This window comes from Anastrepha ludens, chromosome 6, assembly GCF_028408465.1.
Source record: "Anastrepha ludens isolate Willacy chromosome 6, idAnaLude1.1, whole genome shotgun sequence".
Taxonomy (NCBI): domain Eukaryota; kingdom Metazoa; phylum Arthropoda; class Insecta; order Diptera; family Tephritidae; genus Anastrepha; species Anastrepha ludens.
The window spans coordinates 5,061,101-5,086,455 of record NC_071502.1 but is presented as its reverse complement, the minus strand read 5'-3'; the positions used below and the strand labels follow the sequence as shown (position 1 = coordinate 5,086,455).

Genomic DNA, 25,355 nt, shown 5'->3' with positions numbered 1-25,355 from the left:
CTCCTTCTCAGCGCACACAACCGCAATTGCCACTAAGGTCCAAAATCGGAACAAGGTCCTCAAATCGCTTGCCGGCAGCACTTGGGGTAAAGACAAAGAACTGTTGCTACCGACATTTACGGCAATTGGTCGGCCGGTTCTAAACTATGAAACTATGATGCGCCTGTCTGGTCGCCTGGAACTAGTGACACGCAGTGGATAAAGCTACAGACATGCCAAAATATTGCCATTCGGACAGCGACCGGTTGCCTCCTGATGTCCCCTATTCAACACCTTCACAATGAGTCACAAATAATCCCTGTAATAGAGCACAATAAACTGCTCAGCAACCAGTTCCTGTTGGGGTGCTACCGTAGGTTTCACCCTTGCAGACATCTGCTTGAGCCAGAGCCGCCTCCTCGGCACGTCAGGAGACACCTTTTAAACTATACCAACGGATCCAGGTCAAAACTGTGCGTACAGTGTTTAGACAGTCAATAAACGACATTCACCGGGAGACCGTCACCACCTTCTTAAGCTCCCGTCCTGTGAATGCCGTAATCGGAGTCCAACCACCACCTATTGCAGATGAGAGCTCTAGCTTCCCCGTGAGACACGCGTAACACTGGCACAATTACGTTCTGGATACTGTAGCAGGTTAAACTCCTACTTATCCAGAATTGACCCCCACATACCAAACATATGTCCGGCATGTGAAGGTACCCCGCACGACACTAACTACCTTTTCACATGACCCTCAAAACCCACTCATCTAACACCCGTCTCTCTCTGGATCCAACCTGTCGAAACAGCATGTTTCCTGGGCCTACCCTTAGATGAGCGGCTTCTATTACTGTTAAAACAACAACAACAACAACTGTGAAAGCAACAAAAAAGGTCAGAACATCTCGTCGGCTGAAAAAAAAAATAAACATCAACAATTGCTTACCCATCAGGAAGGCATACAATATGAAGCTGTAAGTTAACAAATAAGTTAAAAAATTCATTTTAAGTTCTTGCTTCAAATGGGCGCGACGTCAAGCGAAATGCACTTCAAAACTCGTTTTTCTCGAAACTACTTTTTCCGGCACGGTCTGCATGATAACTCATACAGTTTTTAATACCTTTTTATGCGGTTTTTTTTTAATATTCGAAAGTGTTTTCTCTACAGTTTGTCGAGCCGGATTTTTGATATTTTTATTACAAAATTAGCCGTAAGTTGCAAAATTTTTCGAAACTCAAAAATCCTGCTCGCCAGTCTATAACTACAACTTCATTTTATACAGATCCAGCAACATCTTAAGGAGAAATGATGCAGACTTTTTATATACTAATTCGTTTAAAGATAAATTTAAAAAAAATCTTATAAGGTTTCTGCGCTAATAAACAATATATAGAATTTTTTAAATTTATTTCTATTGTTATCCCTTCTAAAAACAGTTATTCTTTTAGCGCATTTTTGGTGCTGTTGGACCTATGTAGCCTCTTAAAAAACAGGGAAGAAAAGTAGAAGACTTTTTAGCAAGTGTTAATTTTCGCGCCTTGTATATGCTTTTCAATCCGACAGGGCCGATGTTAAATTCGACAAATTATATCAAAGATTTTTGACCTCTTCGATTTTGGGTGTAGTAAATATTTTCCACTGAATGTCTTTAGGGAGCCATATGTTATGATAGCGGCCTCGGTAGCTTAGCATAAGTGCACTATCCTGCCACGCCTGTGGGTTCGAATCCCAAGTAAAGCACGGTCCTCGCACTTGTTCAAAAATTTACCTACTTTTGCTGTTTCAAAAAAAAAACAATTCCTCCAATTCCATTCCTCAACCCCAAAAACGTATCCTTTCTATCTTTACTCCCGCACAATAGTCTGCGCATTATTTGCATTGTGCCTGCTAAAACAATCTAAAGAAAGCAAAGAAAAAAGACACAATTAAATATTGCATCAGTCGCGGCAGCAAGAGGGAGCGGGGGATCGCGGTAATAGCGCAGACACACGAAATTTAGCGAAGTCCTCAACCATCTGGGCGATCCTTTCGCCAGAAAAATGTGAGACACAGATGGCGCTCCAAGCAGTAAGAAGGTGTTGTTCCTAAGCAACGACAAGTGAGCATTCCCACTACTTAGGATTAGCGACAGGCTATCACCTACCCTGTCAGAAATCAAAACAGATTAGCGAAGTTATCGCTAGACTGAGTCTTGTCGAGGTCCTATGCTCCCGAGAGGAGTGAACTAGAAAAAACAAAAAAAAGAACTATTTTAGAGCCGCTTGAAAACGACATTTTAATCTACAAAACCCCAAATAGGTTCTAAAGCTGCATACTCTGAATTTTTCAAAAAATACTTACTAGAAATTTGACATTTTGCTGAAATATTTATGATATTTTTTGTTTAATTTGTTTGTTTTTAATAGTTTTTGTAGGAGAGTGAACTAAATTTTCGTAAAAAAAAATTATTAAGATTGTATAAGAAATAGGTAAGTAAATTGTAAAAACTTTCCATAAGCCCCTGTTGTGTAGTTATTAAACGTACTGCATATTCTCTACCAGAAAAATAGAGAGTCTTTGATTATATGAAATATAAAATTGATGCAAGCGCCTTGCCTTTTCTAATTAAGTCCTTTGCAACGTCTTCCTCATTTAGGCACTCTCCATTGAGCAGTTATAATACTGATTCATTTATGCAATCCTGCAAAATATCTTTAGTTGCTAAATATATTGAATGCCTCTCAAAGGATGTCCTTTTAAATGCTTCAAAAGCTAGTTTTTTACTATTTCCCTTACTCGTAGGCACTTCGATGGGGCTTCAGTGCAAAATGCTTACCGCCCAACAAAGAAAAAATCAATCGGATTCATTCTTTAGCCATTGAAATTGTTGTCTTTGAATCCACTCGTTGTTGATAATGAGCATTAAAAGAAAACAACAACAACAAAAAGACGCAGCAGTAGTAAATTGTGTCCTTTTAAGTTGAAAGCGTCGCTTTGTTGCCTCGCTAAAGTTGCAGTCAAGCTAGCTGCAGCAGCTTGGGCTTGTGGCAACTTTTATGCGTTCAATATACGGTAATTGTCGCATGCGCCCGATTTAGTAAAAACCTAAATGTGTAAATAAAATAAAATACTTTCGACATACAAAGCAGCACTGACTGTGGTGCAGCACTGGCTGTGGTAAGCAACGTCTAGAAGTCTGCAGCAGGAGCCCAGCAAGCAGCAAAAAACCTCACATTTTGTTTTTTGTTGGCTGCTTTTTTCTCTGAACGTCAACTTTTTACACTTCCCTATTCTCTAGTCTTTCAGTAGTTTTAATTCATTTGCCGCTTTTCATTGCGCTTATTAATGGCGCTACCGCTGCTGGTACTGTGTCCTGTGAGCGACGCAACAATTGCGTGAATTGCTGCGACAATTTTGCGCTGTTAGCGATAAATTGTTGTATTTTACTTTGTGCTTTTACTTCATTTGTTTAGTTTTTTTTGTGTTAATTTTTATTTCTCTTTTTACGCTTGCACTTTCTGCACTGGTTGCCGCTGGGCACAGCAGTAACTTCGAAAGGAAGCAGTTGGCGCGCGGTGGAAGGGCGCGAAATGAGCAGCGGGGTCGGAAGTGCTACAGTGTCCTTTTGAAAGTGTCGTGGTTTACAGCCTTGCACGCCTTTCAGCGGCGCCTCTTCAAAAGTAATTGATTTATGCGCAGAAAATGCTCAGTTAATTGGACGGCACCGTGGACATTCGAAAAGTGCAAAAGGAAGACTGGATTTTTTTTTTTTTTGAATTTCAATAAAAGAAATTAAATAACTAAACGCTGTGAAGTGTATTTAAAGTCATGCTTTGAATGCGAGAATTGTATCAAATAGTAAATAAAAATAAAAATGGAGTGATAAATTAAGTTTTTACGCAATGTAATTTATTGGCGTGATTAGAAATGAATGAACTTTCAAAGTAGTTTCCATTTAGCATAGACGGACATTTCCACAGGCTCTACTACTCCTTACTATTCAATTACCTGTTGCATTTTCCAATTACGGAAATTGCAAAGGGTGGACGAAGAGCAGGATTTCTTTTACGGTTACTCTCGGAAACAGTAGTAAAAAGTTTTCTGAAATCCAAAATTACCTGGATTTGAACTTAACTTCGCACACTGCACAGAACATTCCATTCATCTGCAAAATTTATATATCATACATTGAAAAATTAAATTAAAATTGGAATGCAAATGAAAAAAATCACAAGTTTGTTTGGCCCCCTGCTCTAACTTTTCACGTTGGTCGTATCGGTACTGAAGAAAGAATCGAGTTTAACCCATTTTAACCTTTATTTGGAAAGGATGTCACATAAAATATCTGGCATTGATAAACATTTAACAAACGTAAAGGCCATGAAGAATTACTGACAGTCTTCTGACACTAATAGTGAGGTACGAGGTGTGTTCACAAAGTATCGCGAATTTTGAATTTTCGCAGGTGACGTATATTCGAATTTCGATTTTTTTGTGGCGATATGTTGGTACTCTTTTCTCTCACTCATGCCGACGAGTTCGGCCACTTCGAATGCTCAGTTAATTGTTGACAGCTGCTTTGCTTGCACGTGTTTCGGTTCGTCTTCGAGTTTTACCTGTTCAAAAAGATGAATCGGAGAATCTGTATCAAATTTTGTGTGAAACACGAAATTAAGTGCGCGGATGCATTCCGAATGTTGATTGTGTCATACGGAGAAGCTACTTTGGACCAAAGCAACGTTTATCGGTGGTACAAAATGTTCTCAGAGGAATGTTGCCGAGAAGATGTGAAGGACGAAAAGCGTGCCGGACGCCCGAGCACTTCAACAACAGACGAAAACATTGATGAAGTGAAAAAAATGGTATTGGCCAATCGTCGAATCACCGTTAGAGAAGTTGCTGAAGACCTAGACGTATCGATTGGCTCGCGTCATTCGATTTTTTTCAAAGATTTGGGCATGAGACGGGTCGCCGCAAAATTCTTACCAAAACTGCTCAATTTCGACCAAAAGCAAATTTGCTCCAGAGGGTGATAACTGGTGACGAATCGTGGGTTTATAGTTATGACGTGGAAACCAAAGCTCAATCAGCTTAATGGAATCTGCCGCACGAACCAAGACCGAAAAAAGCGCGCCAAGTTGGTCGAATGTAAAAGTTTTGCTTAACGTTTTCTTCGATTGCAGGGGCGTTGTGCATTATGAGCTCTTGCCACAGGGTAAAACGGTCAATAAGGAATATTACCTGCAAGTTATGCACAATTTGCGTGAAGCAATCCGCCAGAAACGCCCGGATTTGTGGAAGAACGAAAATTGGCTCCTGCCAAAAGCAGCACGCTAATGATGCCACAGCTACTGTACTCCCCAGATCTGGCCCCTATGACTTTTTCTTGGTCCCGAAACTGAAGATTTTCATGAAAGGACGACGCTACGCCACGATTGACGAGATAAAGACGGCATCGAAGGAGGAGCTGAACAAGATAAAAAAATTATTTTTTGAGTTGCTTCGAAGCTTGGAAAAAACGTTGGCACAAGTGCACAAGTCCCCTCATGGGGACTACTTTGAAAGGGACAAAATAGATATTATTGAATAAATAAATAATTTTTGAAAAAACACAAAATTCGCGATGGCAACGAACTAACAGATTCAGCAGCAAAAGAAGCACAAAACCGCCCGTAACTATGTCTCTGGACCTCCTACACACAGATATTAAAAGTCATATAGCAAAAATATTCAAAAATAAACAACACTCCACATTCGAACAAACAACAAGCTGGTACAAATTTGTTAACACAATGAAGCAAGCAATCAATGAACACACATCTACACATAATACTAACATAACTAGAAGGAAAATAACAAAAATAATTAGACTACGGCTTGGACACACACAACTAACACACGAATATCTAATAAAAAATTTCGTAAATATCTGCAAATACTGCAATAACTCAGCTCCAAATATCAAACACATCCTAGATGACTGTACACATTTTACAAAACACAGAAAATCACTAAACAGCACAAAACCTACTGATCTACTTTTAAACAATTCTACAGAGAACATTATTAAAATTATAAGCTATTTAAAATATTGTAATATCTTAAATGAAATTTAGCTAACACTCTACATACACATATATACACATCCAGTATATTAGCTGAAGGCCACAGCAGCCATAGCTATAAGCTTTTTGTATTTTATACAATAGTTAACTATAAATACAATTGTCAACAAAAAAAAAAAATAAGTAAATAGGATTTCCTTACAACTACGCTTTTTCTTACTCCATTGCATCAGCAGCTTACTTGATAGAAAAATACGTGAAACAACTTCATACATGTAGTTTATTTTTTATAATACGAAATTCATATCCAGTTAGCGAATAGCTTTGATAGCTACTATCATACTTGACGCTACAAGAAATCGTTAGCTACAAGAAATCGTTAGTACTTGAAAAAAAAAACTAAATAAAACCATGAAAGCAGGGTTCATTAAATATTCTCAATGGAAATCCATATATATGCAATATGGACTTAAAAAAATAACTTAATCAAAATAGGTACAAAATCAGTACTGTAGCCTACATTAGTTTACATGGATTCCGCTTAGAGAACATGAAGCAGGACATGTCAAACAATTTTCCGAACAAGTGCAGATTGTTTCTGAACATTAATTGGCAGCAAATATTTGCGCGCAATGCATCTCAGCGCAAGTGTGCCTTTAAATGTTAAGAGGTGTCAGTACAGTTCAGTGCTTCGAGTCACGCCGTTTGTTTACCACTTACATCATGGCAGCAGTGCAGTGTTTAAAATATTTAGTAATATTATTAGTGCTGGCACTCAAGCCGAATTCCATCAACTCTACTATACTTTCTGCGGCTGAAAATGACGCAGTAAACAATGAGCTACTAAAATTGCTAGCTATGGTGCGAGAGGAGCGCGACTACAATACAATCGCCATTGGGCAGCCATCGAGGAAGAATTGCGTGTTTGAAAATCTTCTTCAAGAGATAACGCTGCCTGTGGTGCTGCTCAACAAAAGGTTGGAATACAAATACAACACAAAATTCTCAAAAGAGCTGCTTATTCTGCTCTGCCTAAAACAACGCGGTGTGGCTGCCACCTTGGCAGAGCTGAATGTATTTCGTGGCTTGAAGCAAACGCGCATTGTGGTTTATGTGCCACATGCGACCAATCTTGAGCTGATCAAACAATACTGCAATGATGCCATGGCTATTGACATTTATAATGTGCTAATAATTCAAAATGACTTTACGGAGACGCACAACTACCACACCTGCAACAGATTTCCGTTGGAAGCGCCACCCTACAAAGAAAAAAGTCTGCATTCCACAGAACTCACTTCGAATGTCATCTTCGAGCAACAATTTTGTGATATGCACGGTGCGCCAATACGTACTTACCCGGACCAGCTTGAGCCACGCACTATGCTGTACTATAAGGATAACGGGGAATTGGAATTGGAAGGATACATCGGCAGATTGCTAAGAGTGTTTGCAGCCAAACGAAATGCTACTCTAACCATAGAATATCCTTTTGAAGTGGGAAAAACTACCTTCTATGGTGTATTGATGGAGCTAGCACAAAATGGCAGCCTCGATATAGCTGCAGGTCTGGTATATCCTCAGTCCAATAAGGATTTGGAGGCGATGTCATATCCAGTGGAGACTTTGGATTATTGTTATATGATACCACTACCCGAAACAGTGCCCATTAATGAGCTGTTCGTTGGCATAATACGGTCGCCCACACTTTTCTATATCTTCGTGTTTATTGTAATTTTTGCTGCACTGCTCACTCATCTCAATACTCGCATGCAACTCAGTTTTATTAACCTCTTCTTGAATGATAAAAGCATTCGGGGCATGTTGGGTCAATCTTTCGTGATAGCAGCCAAGCCGAGTTTGAGAGTGAAGTTCGTCATATTTTTACTTTGCTATATGAGCATCATTACCAACACAACTTACCAAGCTTATCTGCAATCTTTTCTCACACGCCCACCTCTACAACCGATGTATCGTAGTTACGAGGACATAGAAGCTGCTGGTCTCAGAATTTTATTCCCTGCACATGAGATTGCTGTACTATCTGTCAATCAGAGCCTTTCGGACTACATGCATCTCACCGAAATCGTCGCTGACTTCAATGTGTGGCTGAGGCTTCGTTCATCTATGAACACAAAATATGTGTATCCGGTGTCAAGTGTTCGTTGGGATATCTTCAATTTTCTGCAAAGCCTCTTCGCACGACCTATTTACTACTTTAACACTGATTTGTGTTTCTTCAAAAATACATTTCTGTGTATGCCGACACGAGCAGATATACCTTACCGTGATTTATTGGATGACTTCATACTGCGTCTGCATTCTTCAGGAATTATGAAGGAATGGATATCGCTAAATTTCTTTGTAATGGCAAAACTGAAAATGTTAGTATTCAAAGATTTAAGTAAACCGATCGAATATGGACGACCGTTAGTGGTGGATGACTTTTTCTGGATACAAATACAATATCTCGGTTGCATGGCTCTTGCGTTAGCTGCTTTTGTGGGTGAAATTTTATACTTTCGTTGGAAAAGGGGTAGACAAAGTGGGTTTTGTGAAGAAGTGTTTAATAAAAAATAAATGCTAATGTATTGCTGAGACCGAAACATAACGGCTGTCCATACATTAATAGTGTTTTTGTCAAGCTAATTTATTTTGAAGAAGTACCATGAAGATACACTCAAGTATAGTAGAAAGGAGTAATCGAATATGGAAAGCTAAAATAATATCTGTGTGGTCGAAATTTAGTTTATGGTTGAGAATTTATAAACTGGCTCGGTTTTCGTTTGAACAAAGTTCACCCAATGGACCGAAGAACGCTTGGTTGGAGTTAAGCATTTTTAACAAGTCATTTTTTTAGATTTTTATAACTCATGGAGAAGACGATGCATCTACAGCCACTTGTTTGGCACGAGTTTTGGAAATGTGGCTTCATTGGTTTACCAATTTGAAGAGAATGGCATAGATATTTATTTGATTTAAACAAAACCGCGGCCAACCCTACATTCGACCTTTTGCGCACAGTCTTTGAAAATCGAAAAATCAGCTGAAAGGCTGACGTCAATTGCCTGCCTAGAAGCTGCGCTTTTTTCGAGTAGACTACCAGTATTTTCCGTGAAACACTGTTAAGAAAAAATATTTAGAATGTAAATTTAATAATTCAAACATTCAATCCAACGTGCGAAGATATGTGGCGAAACTTGGAAAATTGTGCTGAGAAGTTTGATTGGCGAAATCGGCCACAGTGAGGCAAGCCGTGAAAGTTATTAGAATGAAGTTATGCTCCCCTCAACACAAAGAAAATTTGTGCTTCTTTTATTTAGATTGATTGGAGGTTTACACATCGACCTCATGGTCGTAGTAGTCGTATTGAAATTTGTAGTAAGAGTCAAACTGCTCTAAGAGCCCTTGCTAACTCACGCTGCTCCTCGAAATTAGTCGCTGAGTGTAAGATAACACTGAACAGTGTTGCAAAGCACAACAAAGTTTGGCTTATTTGGGTGTCTGGACATTGTGGTATTATAGGAAACGAGTCGGCTGATAAACTGGCGAGGCTCTGCAAGCATACCATAGCCATTTATAGGTGTTAATTCCACATCGATTCAACTATGGATTGAATACTTCATGAGGTCTACTCATAGAAGTCGTTGATCTGAGTTGGCCTCCTGCAGAGTAGCCAAGGGCTTTGTGAATGAACCAAACAGCAAACTAGCTACCTTTCTCCTAAAACTTAGTAGGAAGGACCTGAGAGTACTGGTACTCACAGGGCACAACACCTGAGCTGCCCGGCGTTTTCTAGAATCAGACTTAGGCTATCGGGGTGTGACGTACTGAGTATGGATAAAGCTCATAATCTTCCTCTTCAGGATCTCTTAAAATTCATCAATGAATTCAAAAGATTCACGGAAGAGTGATCGCAAACCAATTTTTCCGTCTTACTACCCATTTAGTATCTTTCCTGTCGCTCTGTTTCTTCCACTATAATCTATCCGGATGCGTTACAGTGGTCTGCCTGACTGAGTGTTTGGACCTTGCTAACTCCCCACAAATCTAATCTAATATAATGTAATCTGTTTCCTTCCTCTTCTTCTTCTTCTTCTTTTATTTGTAGTGAAATTAAATTGCGAAAGCTTCTTATGCAGTTGGCTCATCATCCTAATCATCAGGCAGTGTTACAGTTCGGGGTGAGCTTTAGCTTCATTAACTAGCCTTCCCCAGGTTACACGATTCAAAACAGCAGAGCATGAGTTATGTATTTTCAATTTCTTGATGTCTTCGAGAACGTCGTCAAACCAGCATTTTCTAGGCCTTTCTTCCTGCAGGTTTTGAGTTAGCCCGAATTGGACCATACACTTTTTGTAAGACTCTTCTTTCGAAAGTTTGGAAATTTTGGTTCATTCTTGATTGACATTACCCAAGACTCACTCACAGCCATACGTCAAAACTGGGTTTGTTATTGTTGCGTAAATCCTGCGTTTAAAGCTGCGTGAGAGGATACTCGCCTAGTCCTATCAACCTCATACGGGACATGTGCTCGTACAGTGCTAAGTGGGTGGCGATTGGAGCGTTTGCTTGGAAAATAATGCTACGACTTCAATTCACTGAATGGGAGCGCAAGGCCCAGCAGCTACAGCTACAATTACAAGTATGACATGCAGATGAACTGTTTCTGAAGAGGGCGATGGCAAAAGCAACCATTTGAGCCAATCACACGCATTAACATCGGACAGAAGGCAAAACGATAGTTCGTAAATTCTACACTATCGCAAATTTTCCGATATTCCATTTTCTCCAGAACCACTTAACAAAACAGTGGGAGGGGTGAATACTATCGCTGACTTTAAATCTTCATACGTCCACAAGCGAGGGACCTGCACGCTGGTACCTGTTGTGCCAATAGACATAAACACGACTCCACCTTGATGAAATGCTTTCAGCGGTCCCAGGCTGAAAATCACGCGAGGAGGAGTGATTTTTAGTCTTAGTTTCTGACATTTTTATTTCAAGCTCCTACCCTAAACAACAAAGAAACAAACAAAAAAAAACAAAGTTGGCGTAGAAAGATCTGCTCGCTGCAACAAATCGATTTTGGATGCAGTCCTGAACAGTACTGCCATTTTTTAGTAGTACGCCCACGTACTTGAAGCTGTATACTCCTTCAAACAGTTGAATTTTCAGGCTCCCGCCGTTCAACATAGCGTGACATTTTCATGTATTTAGTCTTATTGGCATTGATAAGGAGTGCGACAGCCATAGCTTTTGTATCGATGTTAGAAAAAAGTTCATCCATATAACTTGGATTTCGAGCGAGGATGGCTAAGTGATCGACGTGAACGACGATTAGGCCGGAGCGGCTGAATAGATTACCGGATTTTACATTTGCATTTGCATAATGCAAAAGTAAATTGAGCATAGTTTTTGATAAGGTGTCGCCTCGTTTGGCACCACTTTTGATGACACAGTCTTCCGAGGTTGACTGTTGCACAGGGGCTTTTCCTTTGTTGTTGTCAAGGGTGGCCATAGTTAAGCGCAATAGTTTTTGGTAGTTGGGTCACCTTTTATAAAAATTACCTGCAAAATTTGACTATTATTTGCTGAATTTTTACCATAGGTTTCTGAAGATAGGAATTATACTTAACATCCATTATATTTGACATCAATTCTATCCATCCAGTAAATTAATTCCATTTAATAAAAAAATTTACACTCTAGGTAGGTTGACACACCTAGGCCTGTTGTACGCCCATTGAGATACCACCAGGGCTGCCCCTTCTCCTCACTCTACGTTGTCCTCATTGAACCAACCTGTGGATTTAATATATCTAACAAGACTTGTTATTTTTATATTGGCTACTTCTGCCAAGTTATTCAGGGATATTTTTCCTAAAATAGTACACCTTCTTCTATCCAGAGCCAAGCACCCGCATAGAGAGTGTTCTATAGTCTCTTCTTCCATCTTATGCAATAGTTCTTATAGGGCATTCCTAGTCTGCTGGCATGCCTGCCAATCAGACAATGTCCTATTAGGACTCCTTACACTCTAAGCCAATATTAAAAAAATTAGGTGAAGTGGAGCAAGCTCTCTTTGGGGTGTGACTACAACGCAAAGTTACTAAAGTTTAGAATTGATTTGATTGCTACCAAAAAATGGTTCGTAGTGCAAATTTTTTGCTGTACGAAAGTATTTGTCGAAAATTACTTAAATTATTTTGTAGATACGCCCACCCTCCGTATAATCAAATTTTGTTTATCGTGAATCAAACCAACTACAATTACAACTAAGCACAACTTAAAACTACTACAACTACAACTAAAAATTACAAACTAGTCGTTATGCGACACAAATTTTGCCTACACCTGGTGAGAGAATTTACAAATTTCCAGCAAATTATTATTGCCATACAAATAAAACCAACACTGATCAGTCAACAAACAACGGTATTCCTCTACATATTCGCGTGTGCACATGTATGTGTGCGTGTGTGTGGTTTAATCATTCCTATGTCTGAATTTTGCATTTGCCACATGCAATATTTCGTGGTAATTTTCACATGCGTGAAATTCGTTTACATTTTTAATCTACTGCGAAAATGCGTACAATTTTGCACCGGTCACGAATTGCTAAACTGCAGCAACAACAAAATGCAAACACAATTATAAGTATGCAGAATGATTGGTGTTGTTTTTCACACACACAACTACTGCCGCCGCTGCTGCCTGCAAATGAAATGTGGTCAACGGATGAAGTGGCGGCGCGAATGTGCGTCTACACAAAAACCAATGAACGCGAGCAACTAACTGTACGCATTGCGGCGTAAAAAATTATGTAGAAAAGGCGCCGCGAATGGTGAATAAACAAACAGCCGGGCTAGTAATAGCAATTGTCAACGATTTTAATTTTCATTGCGAAACGATTCGGTGAATGTGAGAGCTTATTTTCCTCCTGTTGCATTGTTGCATTTGAGTGTAGTGGTGTTCGCAACAGGAGCATTTTTATAATTCTATGTGTTGCATATTTGTTCGAGCGGCATCTATGTATGTATGTACATATGTATGTATGCATGAATGTATGTAATGGTAACCATTGGTTTTGCCAGGTGACCGCATCATAATGAGGCGGATACACACAAACGACCTTAAACCTAAACGTGTGTGTAAGTATGTATGTATAGGATTTTAATAAATTCGCGTACGTATACAGTCGCACGTAGAAATGTTCATAAACTAAGCACGTTCGTGATTTAATAGGGTGAATTTTTCATATAAGTTGTAAATAATAATCTATTGGGTTGTGCGGAAAGTTACATGATTCAATGATAAAAGATTTGCTCAGTAAGCAGCTTTCTCGTTCTCTCTTGACAAATCGGCTCCCTTAGCAAGACACTGGGTTGCTGGCTCTAAAAATTTTGAGTAAAAGTGGAGGAAAAGTAAAATTTGTAGAAAAAAGTTTCATTTTCAAAATGGTCTACTTACGAGCAACAACTCGCTAAAGAGTTTTCATCGGTATGTTCAGGACTATGGTAATATGACATGAAATATGTACATACCGCTTAAGTCAGAACATAATAGAGATTGAAACAATCCGAGATTGATGAGTGGTGAATTTACAAAGCTTTATTTCTTAAGATGTTGTGATTTATACGGAATTCATGTTTTGCAAAGAGCTAGCATTTCCCAAAGAGTTACGACAGGAAGAATAATTGGAAAGTCCCGACCCGATCGATAACATTGCATACCTCATTATAAAAAAGTTGGGATTGACGGAACATATTTCCAATAAGCCCACCTTCCCATGGAGGCATATAGTGTACAGAGGAGACTTAGGAGAGCACAGTACCAGCATGAAAAAGCTTCTTGTAAAAAACCATCTGCCGAAATCGGATTAAAACTATAGGTCCTTCTATTTGTGGAACGCGCGCTATAAATAGGAGGAGGACCTCGGCCAAACACCTCACAGAATTGTACGTGCTAATCATTTATTTTTAACAAAATAGTTTCATATTTCCCCGACAGAGGATTTAGTTGTATTTTTTCAGAGCTTACTTCAGCATACTTCACCTAAGTCGCATTGTAATTATATGTTTTGACAGCTAATATAACAAGGCTTGTGTGTGAACAAGTTCAATTGAATTTACGCAGTAGTTTTTGGTCGATGCCCCTTTAATTATGGAGAGCTTTAAGCAGCATTTGCGTCACATTTTACTTTTAGCCGCCAGAGCCGGACAGTTTCTTTCTCTTTAGGATCCCCACAGCAGCTCCAATAAGGGTTGGATGGAATTCCAAGCCTCTTTGCATGAGTTCCGACCACCCAGTGACCAATAATTCACCAGAAGAGAGCTGCAATACGGCGACGACAGGGCCTTAATCGCAGCTTGAGTATCGGAAAAAATACTAATGTCTCACTCCCAACAGCGATCCTGAAGTATTTTGCATGCTTGCAGGATCGCGAAGACCTCTGCTTGAAAAACGCTGCTCGTTTCTGACAGCATAAAAGAGACCGAAATGTTGGGTGATTTAGTGTAAACCCCCGCTCTCACTCCAGACTCCATCTTGAATCCGTCAGTGAAAACAGAGGTATCTATATTCTCTACGTATGGAGAGATCAGTGCGAAGTATAGAGAAAGAAGGGGAGATCTGCTCCAAGATGCTACTATGTCCTACAGGAAATTGTCTCCAAAGGCCAAGCTCCTTCAACCTAATAGCGCTCTGAGCAGCAATGGATTTAACTTGCAGATCCACAGGAAGTAAGTGCAGAATAACGTTGAGCGCAGCAGTGAGACATGTTCTACAAGCTCCAGTGATGCCCACACATGCAGTTCTCTGCACTCTCTTTAGTTTAGAGGTGTTGTAGCCCTTCTGAAGAGCTACTCACCAAACTAGGCAAACATATGTTAAAATTGGCAGAACCTCTAAGTTGTATATCCAAAGTACTACACATGGCTTGAGATCCCATTTTTTGCCGAACATAGATTTACAGTCGTAAAAGGCTTTATTAGTCTTCTTAACTCGATTTTCTATGTGCAGCTTCGAGTGGAGCTTGGGGTCAAGTATTACACCAAGATACTTGACTTCCGATGAGAGAATAAGATACTGGTTGTTTTTTGGAAGCTTAAAAGGCGGAGGCTTGTATTTCCTGGTGAATAGCATCAACTCCGTTTTGTCAGAGTTAACTCTGAGACCGCAACTGGCAGCCCAACTACTGAGTGTGGCATTACTGATGGGAAGGGTCCTGAGGCGATTAGGACCAAGTCATCGGCATATACTAGCGCATTTACCCCACCCCTGTTTATGCGAGTTAAAGCTTCATCCACAGCTACTAGCCAAAGGAGAGGCAAGAGGACGAGCCTATGTACAAGCCTAGTGGTCCAAGCAGGGACGAAGTCCAAAGGTAGATAGGTCTTCCTACCCCTAGCCTATTTAGAACAGTGACAATTGACTCAGCCGTAAGATTATTAAAGGCAGCAAAACATCATAAAATAATATACATAAAAGCTTAACGATTACGCTGGCTTGGGCACGTACAAAAAATGTCGGAACAAAGAGCACCAAAACAAGCCTTCAAGAAACAACCGCATGCGAAGTGAACTAAGGGCTGACCAAAGAGAAGATGAGAAGATGCAGCTATCGATGACCTCAAAGAGATGAACGTGTGAAACTGGGGGCGCCTAGTAACGGTTCGAGAAACATTGAAGAAGATAGTTGCGGAAGCAGTGGTCCATCCAGGACTGTCATGCTAAGGGAGAACAAGAAGCTGACACCGAAGATACACCCAGATATCTAATAACCAATAACCAAGACAACAGATTGTTTTTATTTGGCATGAAATCGAAGTTACTCAGTGTGGATTAGTAATGTCGTCTTTTCCTATACCCTCCAATAAGGAGTTTTATCGCAGAGTAGTAAACATTGATGTCATGGACTTACCATTTATACATCCATAGTTCAAACTGCGACTCTTATAGCGAACTCTTTGCGCTGGGCTCTTATAGCGGAAATACCACCAAACAAAAGTCTTTCAATTAGTATCTCAGTACAAACACCACTTTTCAAGCTGCAAGGCGATGTCGAGCAAGCCTCGGGGTTTACCAAATTATTGACTGTAACTGTACATATTTTGATTTTATTTTGCACATTTTATTCAATCACTGTAAAGGCTCTTCTGTCACCATATTTGCCGCTGATTATGTGCCTGTACGCCAATTTATGGTTTGGCTGTTTTTGCAGCAGCGCTAGGCCATATTCTCCGGTTAGGGCCAAACCAAAAGCGGATGGAAGGAGGATGTTTTAATGGCTCTAACCAACACACGCACAATATGCACACACACACCATTCAGTCACATGCAGTCATTTGGTCGTATAAAAAGTATTTTGCGGTTTCATTGCCTGTAGTGAAGCGGTTTTTTAATTATGAATTATTAAAATTTGATGACAATTCGGCGAAATGTGAAACAAATTAGTTAATTTTTAAAACGCATGCATTTTGAAGTGGCAATCGTCGTAGCAACATCAACAAGAATAAATGCCAGTTGCAGCACAAACAAAAATTGGCTGGCTGCTGAGTTAAGCGCTACTGATTGCAGTTTGTTGCAGCAACAATGCAGCCGTTGTGACTACTTCCCTGCCAGCCAGCAAAAGTCAGTGACAAGCATTGCAGAGATACATATTTTTATTTTTTAATTCTTTTGCATTATAATCACATTAATGTTCCGAAAAATTTGAAATATTATAGCAACGAATTGTACACTGCACAATTGCCAATGCCAAATATCTACCGTTTTTTGTGCATTTTTATTCGTAAATTAAATAACGTTTTGTATCTCTTTTTTGCCGCATTTGAATCTCAACTCACATTTACTGCTGATAAATAAATTTAAAATGCTTTGAATTGCAAATTTTGCCCAAATCGCATTTGAATAACTAACAAAGCAAAAAATAATTAAGTTTTAGATATTAGTTTTTACGGATCAAAAGCAATTTGATGAAAATTTATATGCAATACTTTTAATCCGAGCATACAAAATGGATATGAAATACCAAATTTTATTAAAAATTGTAAAAAATGTTCCATTTAAATTTACTAAATACATAAAAGAAAGACAGTTCTACATAGTCCCCTTAGCCCTTGTTTGTTATACAGAGATTTAGCGAAATAAAAGATTAGACTGTATGACAACAAATAAATTTTGTAATCCTTTTTCCAGGTTTATACGGGTTGTGCGTTCAGCCAAGTAGAAGGAGACTGCATACCGGAATTTTGAACTGATGCGGTGAAAAAAGTTGTATGCAAAGTTAGCATGGAATGATAAGATTGATAGCGCAAAGTGGTACCACATGCCATACTGCCTGCGAAATAATCGTCTTACTCAAAAAAGATTTATCTCCAGAAATTCATCTATACACTGGCGTACATTGCCCTGTTGGTATGAGAATCAAGAAATGTGAAAAGGATTATGAGAATTAAATATATTTGTCGACATGATAAATTCGATTTCAGTTTCCCAACAAAGGTCTAGATATTTATTTAACCCTTAACCTTAGGTTAGGTTGAAGCGGGTGTCCTGTGGGACACACTCAGGCTCTTAGCCTATTGTGATTCCGCGTGGGGAGCTTTCCCTATTTCTCCTAAAACCAGTGCGTGCTTTTCAAAAATTTTAGAATACCTCCTTAATTTTTCTGCAGAATTCAGATCTTCCAATTCGATATTTCCAATTGTCTGCCTAGAATAGCAAATCTCCGTCTGGATAGAGCAGAATGGCACAGAAGGTGCAAAATTGTATCTTCTTATATACCTCTCTGGTGCGTTCGTAGCTGGAATACGTCACCTTTATTTGGAAGCGTCCTTGTCATATTAGTTGGCTTGAATGCGTCGAAAAAGACTTTGTGCGTTATGCTTTGCGTTCTTTGCATTTGGCTGATCCAATTCCGCCCTAAAAATGTCGAAGAACAGACTTTTATTGTCAGCTAAAAACAGCGAAGAAGCAGCAACAAAAATGTTACTAAATGAACTGTTTAACTCGAGTATTCTAAGTATTTTTTAATATTATTGAAGTGAAACTTCTTAGGCGTCGATGGACGAGCGAGAATGGAGAGTAAAATTTCAAGGCCATGCAACGTTTTGGGCATTTTCGTGCCGCGAGAGAGAAAAAAGATATAAAGTAGAGGAAAAGGAGAGAGAAAGCTATACTCTATATATATTTAGTGATGAACTAGTATAAGTTATATAAATATGTATATAACTATGTATGTATGTGTGTATAAGTGAATACTAAGTGGTCAAATTAGTGGGAAAGACGCCTGTCCTTAAGCTTAGGGAGATTATTTGGATAGTACTCATAATATGTATGTAAGTGTTATAGAGAATATGGAAATTTGTATTTAATTATGTATGTATGTATGTATGCATGTTCTTGCGGGTATTATATGATGGGAAATTGGGGAATTCAATTGAGTGGTGCGATTTTTAGTTTATAGTTGTTCATATGTGTTTATGGATGTGTGCAAATACATTGTGAATTCTTCTTTTAATGAGTCTACATACATACATATGTGTGTGTGTACATATATCGTTTGTAAAGGGTGATTAAGTTTCAAGGGCCAGTGTTGGTTTTAAATAAAATACAATTTATTAAAGAAATTATTCCTATTTCTCTTTATTATAATAATACTGGTATGGCTCAATTACGTATGGAACAAAATAACGGCCAAATGGCCACCGCGGCCTCGGCGGCACACCTCTATCCGATGGTCCAAATTTTCGATGACGCTGAGGCATAATTGAGGTTCTATGCCGTTAATGTGCCGAATTATGTCATCCTTTAGCTCTTGAATTCTTGCTGGCTTATCGACGTACACCTTTTCTTTCAAATAACCCCAAAGAAAGAAGTCCAACGGTGTCAAATCACATGATCTTGGCGGCCAATAGACATTACCGCGGCGTGAGATTATTCGGCCATCAAATTTTTCTCGCAAAAGATCCATTGTTTCGTTAGCTGTGTGTCAAGTGGCACCGTCCTGTTGAAACCACATATCGTCCACATCCCTATCTTCCAATTCGGGCCATAAAAAGTTCGTTATCATCTCACGATAGCGAACACTATTCACAGTAACTGCCTGACTGGTCTCATTTTGGAAAAAATACGGCCCAATGATGCCGCCGGCTCATAAAGTGCACCAAACAATCACTCTTTGTGGGTGCATTGGTTTTTCGGCAATCACTCTTGGAATATCATTCGACCAAATGCGGCAATTCTGCTTATTGACGATTCCACTGAGCTGAAAATGTGACTCATCACTGAAGATGATTTTCTTCGTAAATTGGTCATTCACTGTTGCCATTTCCTGCCACCATTCTGACCATTGCTGGATTGTGTATCTTTTCATGGTTCAAATTGAGTTAGTCTGAAATTGAAAAATGTCACATGAAATGCAGAAAAAAGCTTGACATTTAGGTGTGGTTTACATTCAACATCGGCCCTTGAAATTTAACCACCCTTTATAAAAATAATTTCAAAGTTCGATGACTACTTTATTACTACATATGCATATATAATATATACTTCAACACCTACACGTAAGTTATACTTTAAAGCTAGAGTACAAAAACAATTGTTCATTGTCATAATTTAGGCTTCAATATGCTCAGCTGCGGTTTTTTTTTTTTGTAAATTTTATCTATTTGTATTCTCTGCAAATGTTGTGAATTTATTTAGATATATATTATTTCTCTCTCTCTCTCTCTCATTCTCTCTCGGGTCTCTCCCTTTTTCTTTGTCTGCCTTCAAAGTGTCACTTCTGTTATGTGTACTACGCTACACGCACTTTTTTTCTCTATAAATTTTAAGAAGTGTTACATTTTCTCTTATTCATTAATATGAAGCAAGTAAATTATAAGCTTAATTTATTTTTGATCGAATTTAAGTAATGCTAAGGCATTAATCTGTTTTTCATAGCCTCTAAGCAATACTGCATTTCCAGATTATTGTGAATAAATAAATAAATTTTCAAAAAAATGGACGGGCATGCCCCATACACCTGGATCGCTTGACATGGAATTGCTCAATATTGCTTGTAGGTTATAATTGAATTGTTGGAAATTTATTATGGAACCCTAATACCCCTCACACAAATTGATTTTTTAAATAGTGTTTTGATGTCGGATGAAGCGCATTTCCATTTAAATGGTTATGTCAATAAACAAAACTGTAGATTTTGGGGCTCTGAAAATCCAAGGGCAACACACCAACATCAGTTGCACCCATCTAAATGTACTGTTTGGTGCGGTGTTATGGCCACTAGAGTTATCGGTCCATATTTCTTCGAAAATGAGGATGAAACGCCGGAATCGATTTCAGGAGCTTCTTACAAATCATTGATTGAAAACTTTTTGCTGCCAATAACGGAGCAGTATCCTAATTTGTGGTTTCAACAAGATGGAGCAACGGCGCATACTGCTAGGCAGTAGTCTTTAGTCACTAGTAGGTCTTATTTTGCCCACCCTGTATATTTCGAAATTCTGTTGAAGTAGCTAAAGCCGCTTTTGCGATTTACGGCTTGCTTAGATCAAGATCTCCCCAGTTGAGACTCTACTTAGCACTCAGCCTATCCACTCGTTTCCTGAATGAGAAACACCATATCAATAGGCAACAAAAGCCGAATTATGCGGCGAAAAGTTAAATTAATTTTCATTAAATGTTAATTAAAGTGTGTGCTTACCTGAGCTTATCGTCGTACTAATTAAAAGTTTTTGCTAAGAAAACAACGCATTACGCAACACAAATCCAATACATGAACAGCCATAAAAAACAAGCACAACAAATACATAGCTAATGAGAGATTGAATGAATGAGCGGAAAATGCGCCAAAACACAACAATAGCAAAAGCAAATGGAAGCCAACACAAAAACCACAAACCGAGAATCAAGAAAATCAGAACTACGCAAGCGGAAGTAGGCTGTAGTAGGCAGAATTTACTTATTCACTCACACCAACACACCTACATGCAGCTCCTAGTGGCGCCTGGGAAAACGGAAGTGAGTTAATTACTGCAATCCCGTAAGATTTTCGACGTATTAGCAGGCAAGCGCGTATTTAGTTTGGAGGGGTGAGGATTGCAAAGATTTGCAATTATTTACTTTACACATTACGGGCAGAAATCCGAAAATAATGAGCTACGGCAGAGGTGTGAGTCGTAATGGAAAACAAATGCAGATAATGAATAAAATTGATGTGAGGTGCCGCAACAGTGAAATGTGTAGGTGCTTACCGCGTTTAATAGCTGCCTGTGTGCGTGGCTAGATGAGGTGGTGTAAGCGAAAAACGAAAGCTGGCCGCATTAGATAATGGATGAATACTTTTTCTTGATTTAAGCTTTCAATTTCTCACCAGCTGCACGCACTCAAGCGTACAGGAACAACCAAACAAGCACATATATGCAGTTAACTAATGAGGTCATTGCTAGAGAATGTGGGGTCTAAATACGCCCAATGGACGCAAATCTCTTTGCCACCGCAGTGCTGCTTTTGCATGAGCAAAGTGCGGGCTGTCAGCCGACCAGAAATAATGGTTCTTTGACGAACTTTTACAACTCAATTGCCATACGAGCACACAAAAGTAAAATACGCTTAATGCCGTGCTAGCATAGGAATGCGCCTAAAATTATGGTATTAAGTGAAATGAAAAAAGTTTCCTTTCGCAGCGTAAACTATGAAATTACGTGAAAAAATTGCAGCCATTCTAGGGAGTATCAACATTTTTCTTATTTCGTAATCTGCAAATGCACTGCTAACACCTTCATTTATCTTTATTTGCCCACTGAAGGTTGAGCGGGCGCGTGCGAAAAACGGGCTATTTAAGTTGGAAAGTTTTTTTTGTTTTTTTTTTCGAATAGTGTGAGTGGAAATAGAGAAAAAGTTCACATCAAGTTATCGATAAGGTTTGCCATAAATTTCGGGATGGGTGCGCTGTATGCAAAGCAATGGAAAAGGTGCTCACTGTTTGGCTAATAAATTCTGCCGCACGGACATTACTTTTGTTGCCTTCCATGTCTGGTATTTCATTTATTTAAGCGTGTTTCTACTTTACGCGCTCTTGGCGGCTTCTTATTTATTTGGGCATAACTTTTTACTCCTACTTTATTAGCAAATCGCACAACATACTTTTAGGCGCTTGCATATTTTCTGCAATATGGGCAAACTTATTTTAATGCTCTTTCGCCAATTTCGATATACATTTTCCTGCTTTCAGTTGTTGCACAATTACGGTTTTTTTTTTTTGTTTTTTTTGTATACTTCTTTGCTTTTCCAGCGATTGGCTTACGGTGGGGGGAACAGCAAAATGTGTGTGTGTAAATTATTTTGTTTTATCTCTTTTTTCCGTCCGCCGGCTTTTCGAAATTAGTTGAGGCATAAAAAAGTTTTGTTTGCAAAGAATTTGTGTTCAAAAATTTCACGAACAGCAACAATCAAACAACTAATATGAAAAGGCCGCATACCAACTCTCGACGCCAAAGTTAAATTATGACTACTTTGCATATTTTTGGGCACCGAGAAATTCAGCACTGCAAAAGTTCTATGCGCTTATTGCCAATGCTGGAATTCACGGATATTGCCAACAGCCTTTGCCCCTACTGTCTCACGCCCACATCACCTAGCTGCTTATGCGCCCAAAAGCTCTAAATGGCAATGGCATTCTTGTTGACTTAAAAAGAATTATTGACTTTGAAATCAAAGCGATTTGTAGGAGAACACATTTTTCGTGGTGTGAGAACGCCATTGGCGCACCAAGCCTTGCTCTTTTCGAGTTCATTGTAATACTTGCTTGCAGCAGCTAAAAGCATGACAAAGTTTTTGTATTTAGTTGATTTCGAATAATGGGCATTATTGAAAGCAAAAGCATAATTAAACTTTTTTTTGTTCATTGCCTTATCAATAAATTGAATGCAAAATAATATATGTATGTAAACATCCCGCGCGGAATACGGGCGGCCGTGTTAGCTGGTGAAGCCTAGTCGCCAGGCAATCATCGTGCGTCGGCTGTTTGCGCACGTAGTCGAAAAGGATTGGCTTCCGGTCTACGCTCGCGCTGACGTTCACGCTGCAGCAGGGGTCGGAGAGGCCTCGTCTTCAATCCCCTATCTACACTGTGGACTGAAAGACCTGACTTCCTCTGCCGTCTCGTCAACTTGATCGGGAGACGGTGTCTAAGGGGTAATGTCCGACGCATACATAGAAATTCCATCGGAGCTGACCTCCTCAGCGACTTGCTGACTCCACGAGCGTCGTTCCTCCTGGAAATGCAGCATGATGCGGAGGTTTTCGCCTTCCCTCGCTTGTGCAGTTGCGCGGTTGGTGGGCCATGGATAAGCAGTTCGCACAATAGCGTCCCAGATCCACTTCCCGAAGCCTGTCTACTGGCCTTTTTGCGCGAAGAACTGGGCAATTGCGTATAGGGTGCTTCGCCTTTCACAAACGGCATGCTGTGGGATAAAGATGTGGGTGGAGCTCAGCCCCTTTTCTCAAAGAACCATAGCGAGTCATTTTGATGATTATCTGTGAAGAAACCGTGAGCAATATTGTAGGGTGACGAAATATTTTTGATTGGTTTTTTTTTTTGTGTTTGGTCCGGCGGGCTGTCAACAATTGTGCAACCCCCCATACATCAGTAGGGAACGCACTAGTGAGGTACAGCTTAAGGCATCTAGTGATACCACTTGTAAAACATTTTTGTAGCGAGCCGCTTGCTCCACGTGCAGGCATCCGCTTACGATCGCATCCTACATAATGAATCAGATGTCGAGAAAAAGTTTTTTTTTAATAAAGTTTATGTCTCCGACGCATGTGGTTCAGAGAAGATTTTTCATTTCTCTCTTCTGAAAGGTATTCCCCTATTGACCTGCAGACGCGCTCTCTAAGCAAAATGAATTCCCCGAGGGATCACTTTAATGCACAAAATATATTATCCAGCGCACAGTGCGGCCGATTCCCAAAAAGCTGGCCAAAAGTCGAAAAAAAAAGTTTCTAGATAGAGTTTTTTGAAGTGAAAACTTCTTTAGAATCGTTGGGAGTGATTTGAGAAAAGGTGAAACGAAAAAGCGACACCAAAAAGAAGAAGAAAAAAGATATACGTATATATAGAAAATGCTTCATTACCAGGCACACAGAAGGATGGCATAAGCAAATTTAAATTTGTGAATTTATATATGTATGTATATATGCGGATATATGTATATATGTTGTGTGTATGTACATATATGCCTCGCCACAGCAAAACATACGGTAAAATTTCTCAAGAAATCCAGCGCGCATTCATAGGCACAGCGCACATTCATAGGCACAGCATTGCATGTACAGTAGGGCGGGTCGATTTAAAAATCGCTCATTGCTCTATGAAAATCGTATTCTAGGGATCAAAATAAGAAACTTTGCCGAGGGAACCATACCTCTAAAACGAATTCTGATGTCCCCCAATTTCAAAATATCACCATTTTTGGCCTTTACATGAAAAAATCAGCTAAATGGCTGTTTTTTCTTTATTTTTATTTATTTATAATATTATCTATTTTTTCTCTTAAGAAATTTATTTAGTCAGAACATATGTAAATGAATGAATGTGAGTTATAGAAAAGAAACTAAAAAGTTCGACCCATATTGGGGGACATCAGAAATCGTTTTAGAGGTATGGTTCCTTCGGCAAAATTTCTTATTCTGATCCCTAGAATATGATTTTCACAGAGCAATGGGCGATTTTTTTGCCTTCCCACAAATCGACCCGGCCTAATGTACAGTAACCTTGAACAGGCAGCTGCGGTTGTCGAGCATTTAGAAACATATATTTACATACATATATGGGTGCAAACATATTTACGGAGCCGCGGGCACTCGACTTGACAAAAATTGAATATTGGCAAATAATTCTACGCGAAATATTCCAATATTGACTATGTTCGAATTGTCGAGAAAATTAGCACTTGCTCTTAGAACTATGAGCTCGAATTTGTAAATCAATTTTTTGATGATGAGTTTTTGTTGCACAGTACAATAGTTGAAACTGTTCGGCGCCGCCGCGACTGTTCAGCGCTATGGCAACTAGGATGATGGCCGCTACGCCTGCGCCTATTAATGCATTTTGTTCTTGTAGTCGCTAGGCATAGAATTTTAGCTTTGGACGACATACGCATTTACAGGAATAAAGTGAGTGGCCTGTGTGTGCGGTTGTATGTAGATGCATATGTGTATATTAATAAGCATTGTTTTGCTGGAAGTTCAGAACACAAATATGTATGTATGTACGTACATAGGCTAGGCCATAGTATAGCATACATACATATGTAT

At 39.3% G+C, this 25,355-nt stretch overlaps 1 protein-coding gene across 1 annotated transcript; it reads left to right on the top strand.

The window, feature by feature from the left end:
• The first annotated feature begins 6,750 nt into the window (after positions 1-6,750).
• LOC128868801 (uncharacterized) lies at positions 6,751-17,958 on the top strand. Its single transcript, XM_054111323.1, has 2 exons — positions 6,751-8,529; positions 17,836-17,958. Exons 1-2 carry the CDS (start codon positions 6,751-6,753, stop codon positions 17,956-17,958), a joined length of 1,902 nt encoding a protein of 633 aa, XP_053967298.1.
• Positions 17,959-25,355: the final 7,397 nt, after the last annotated feature.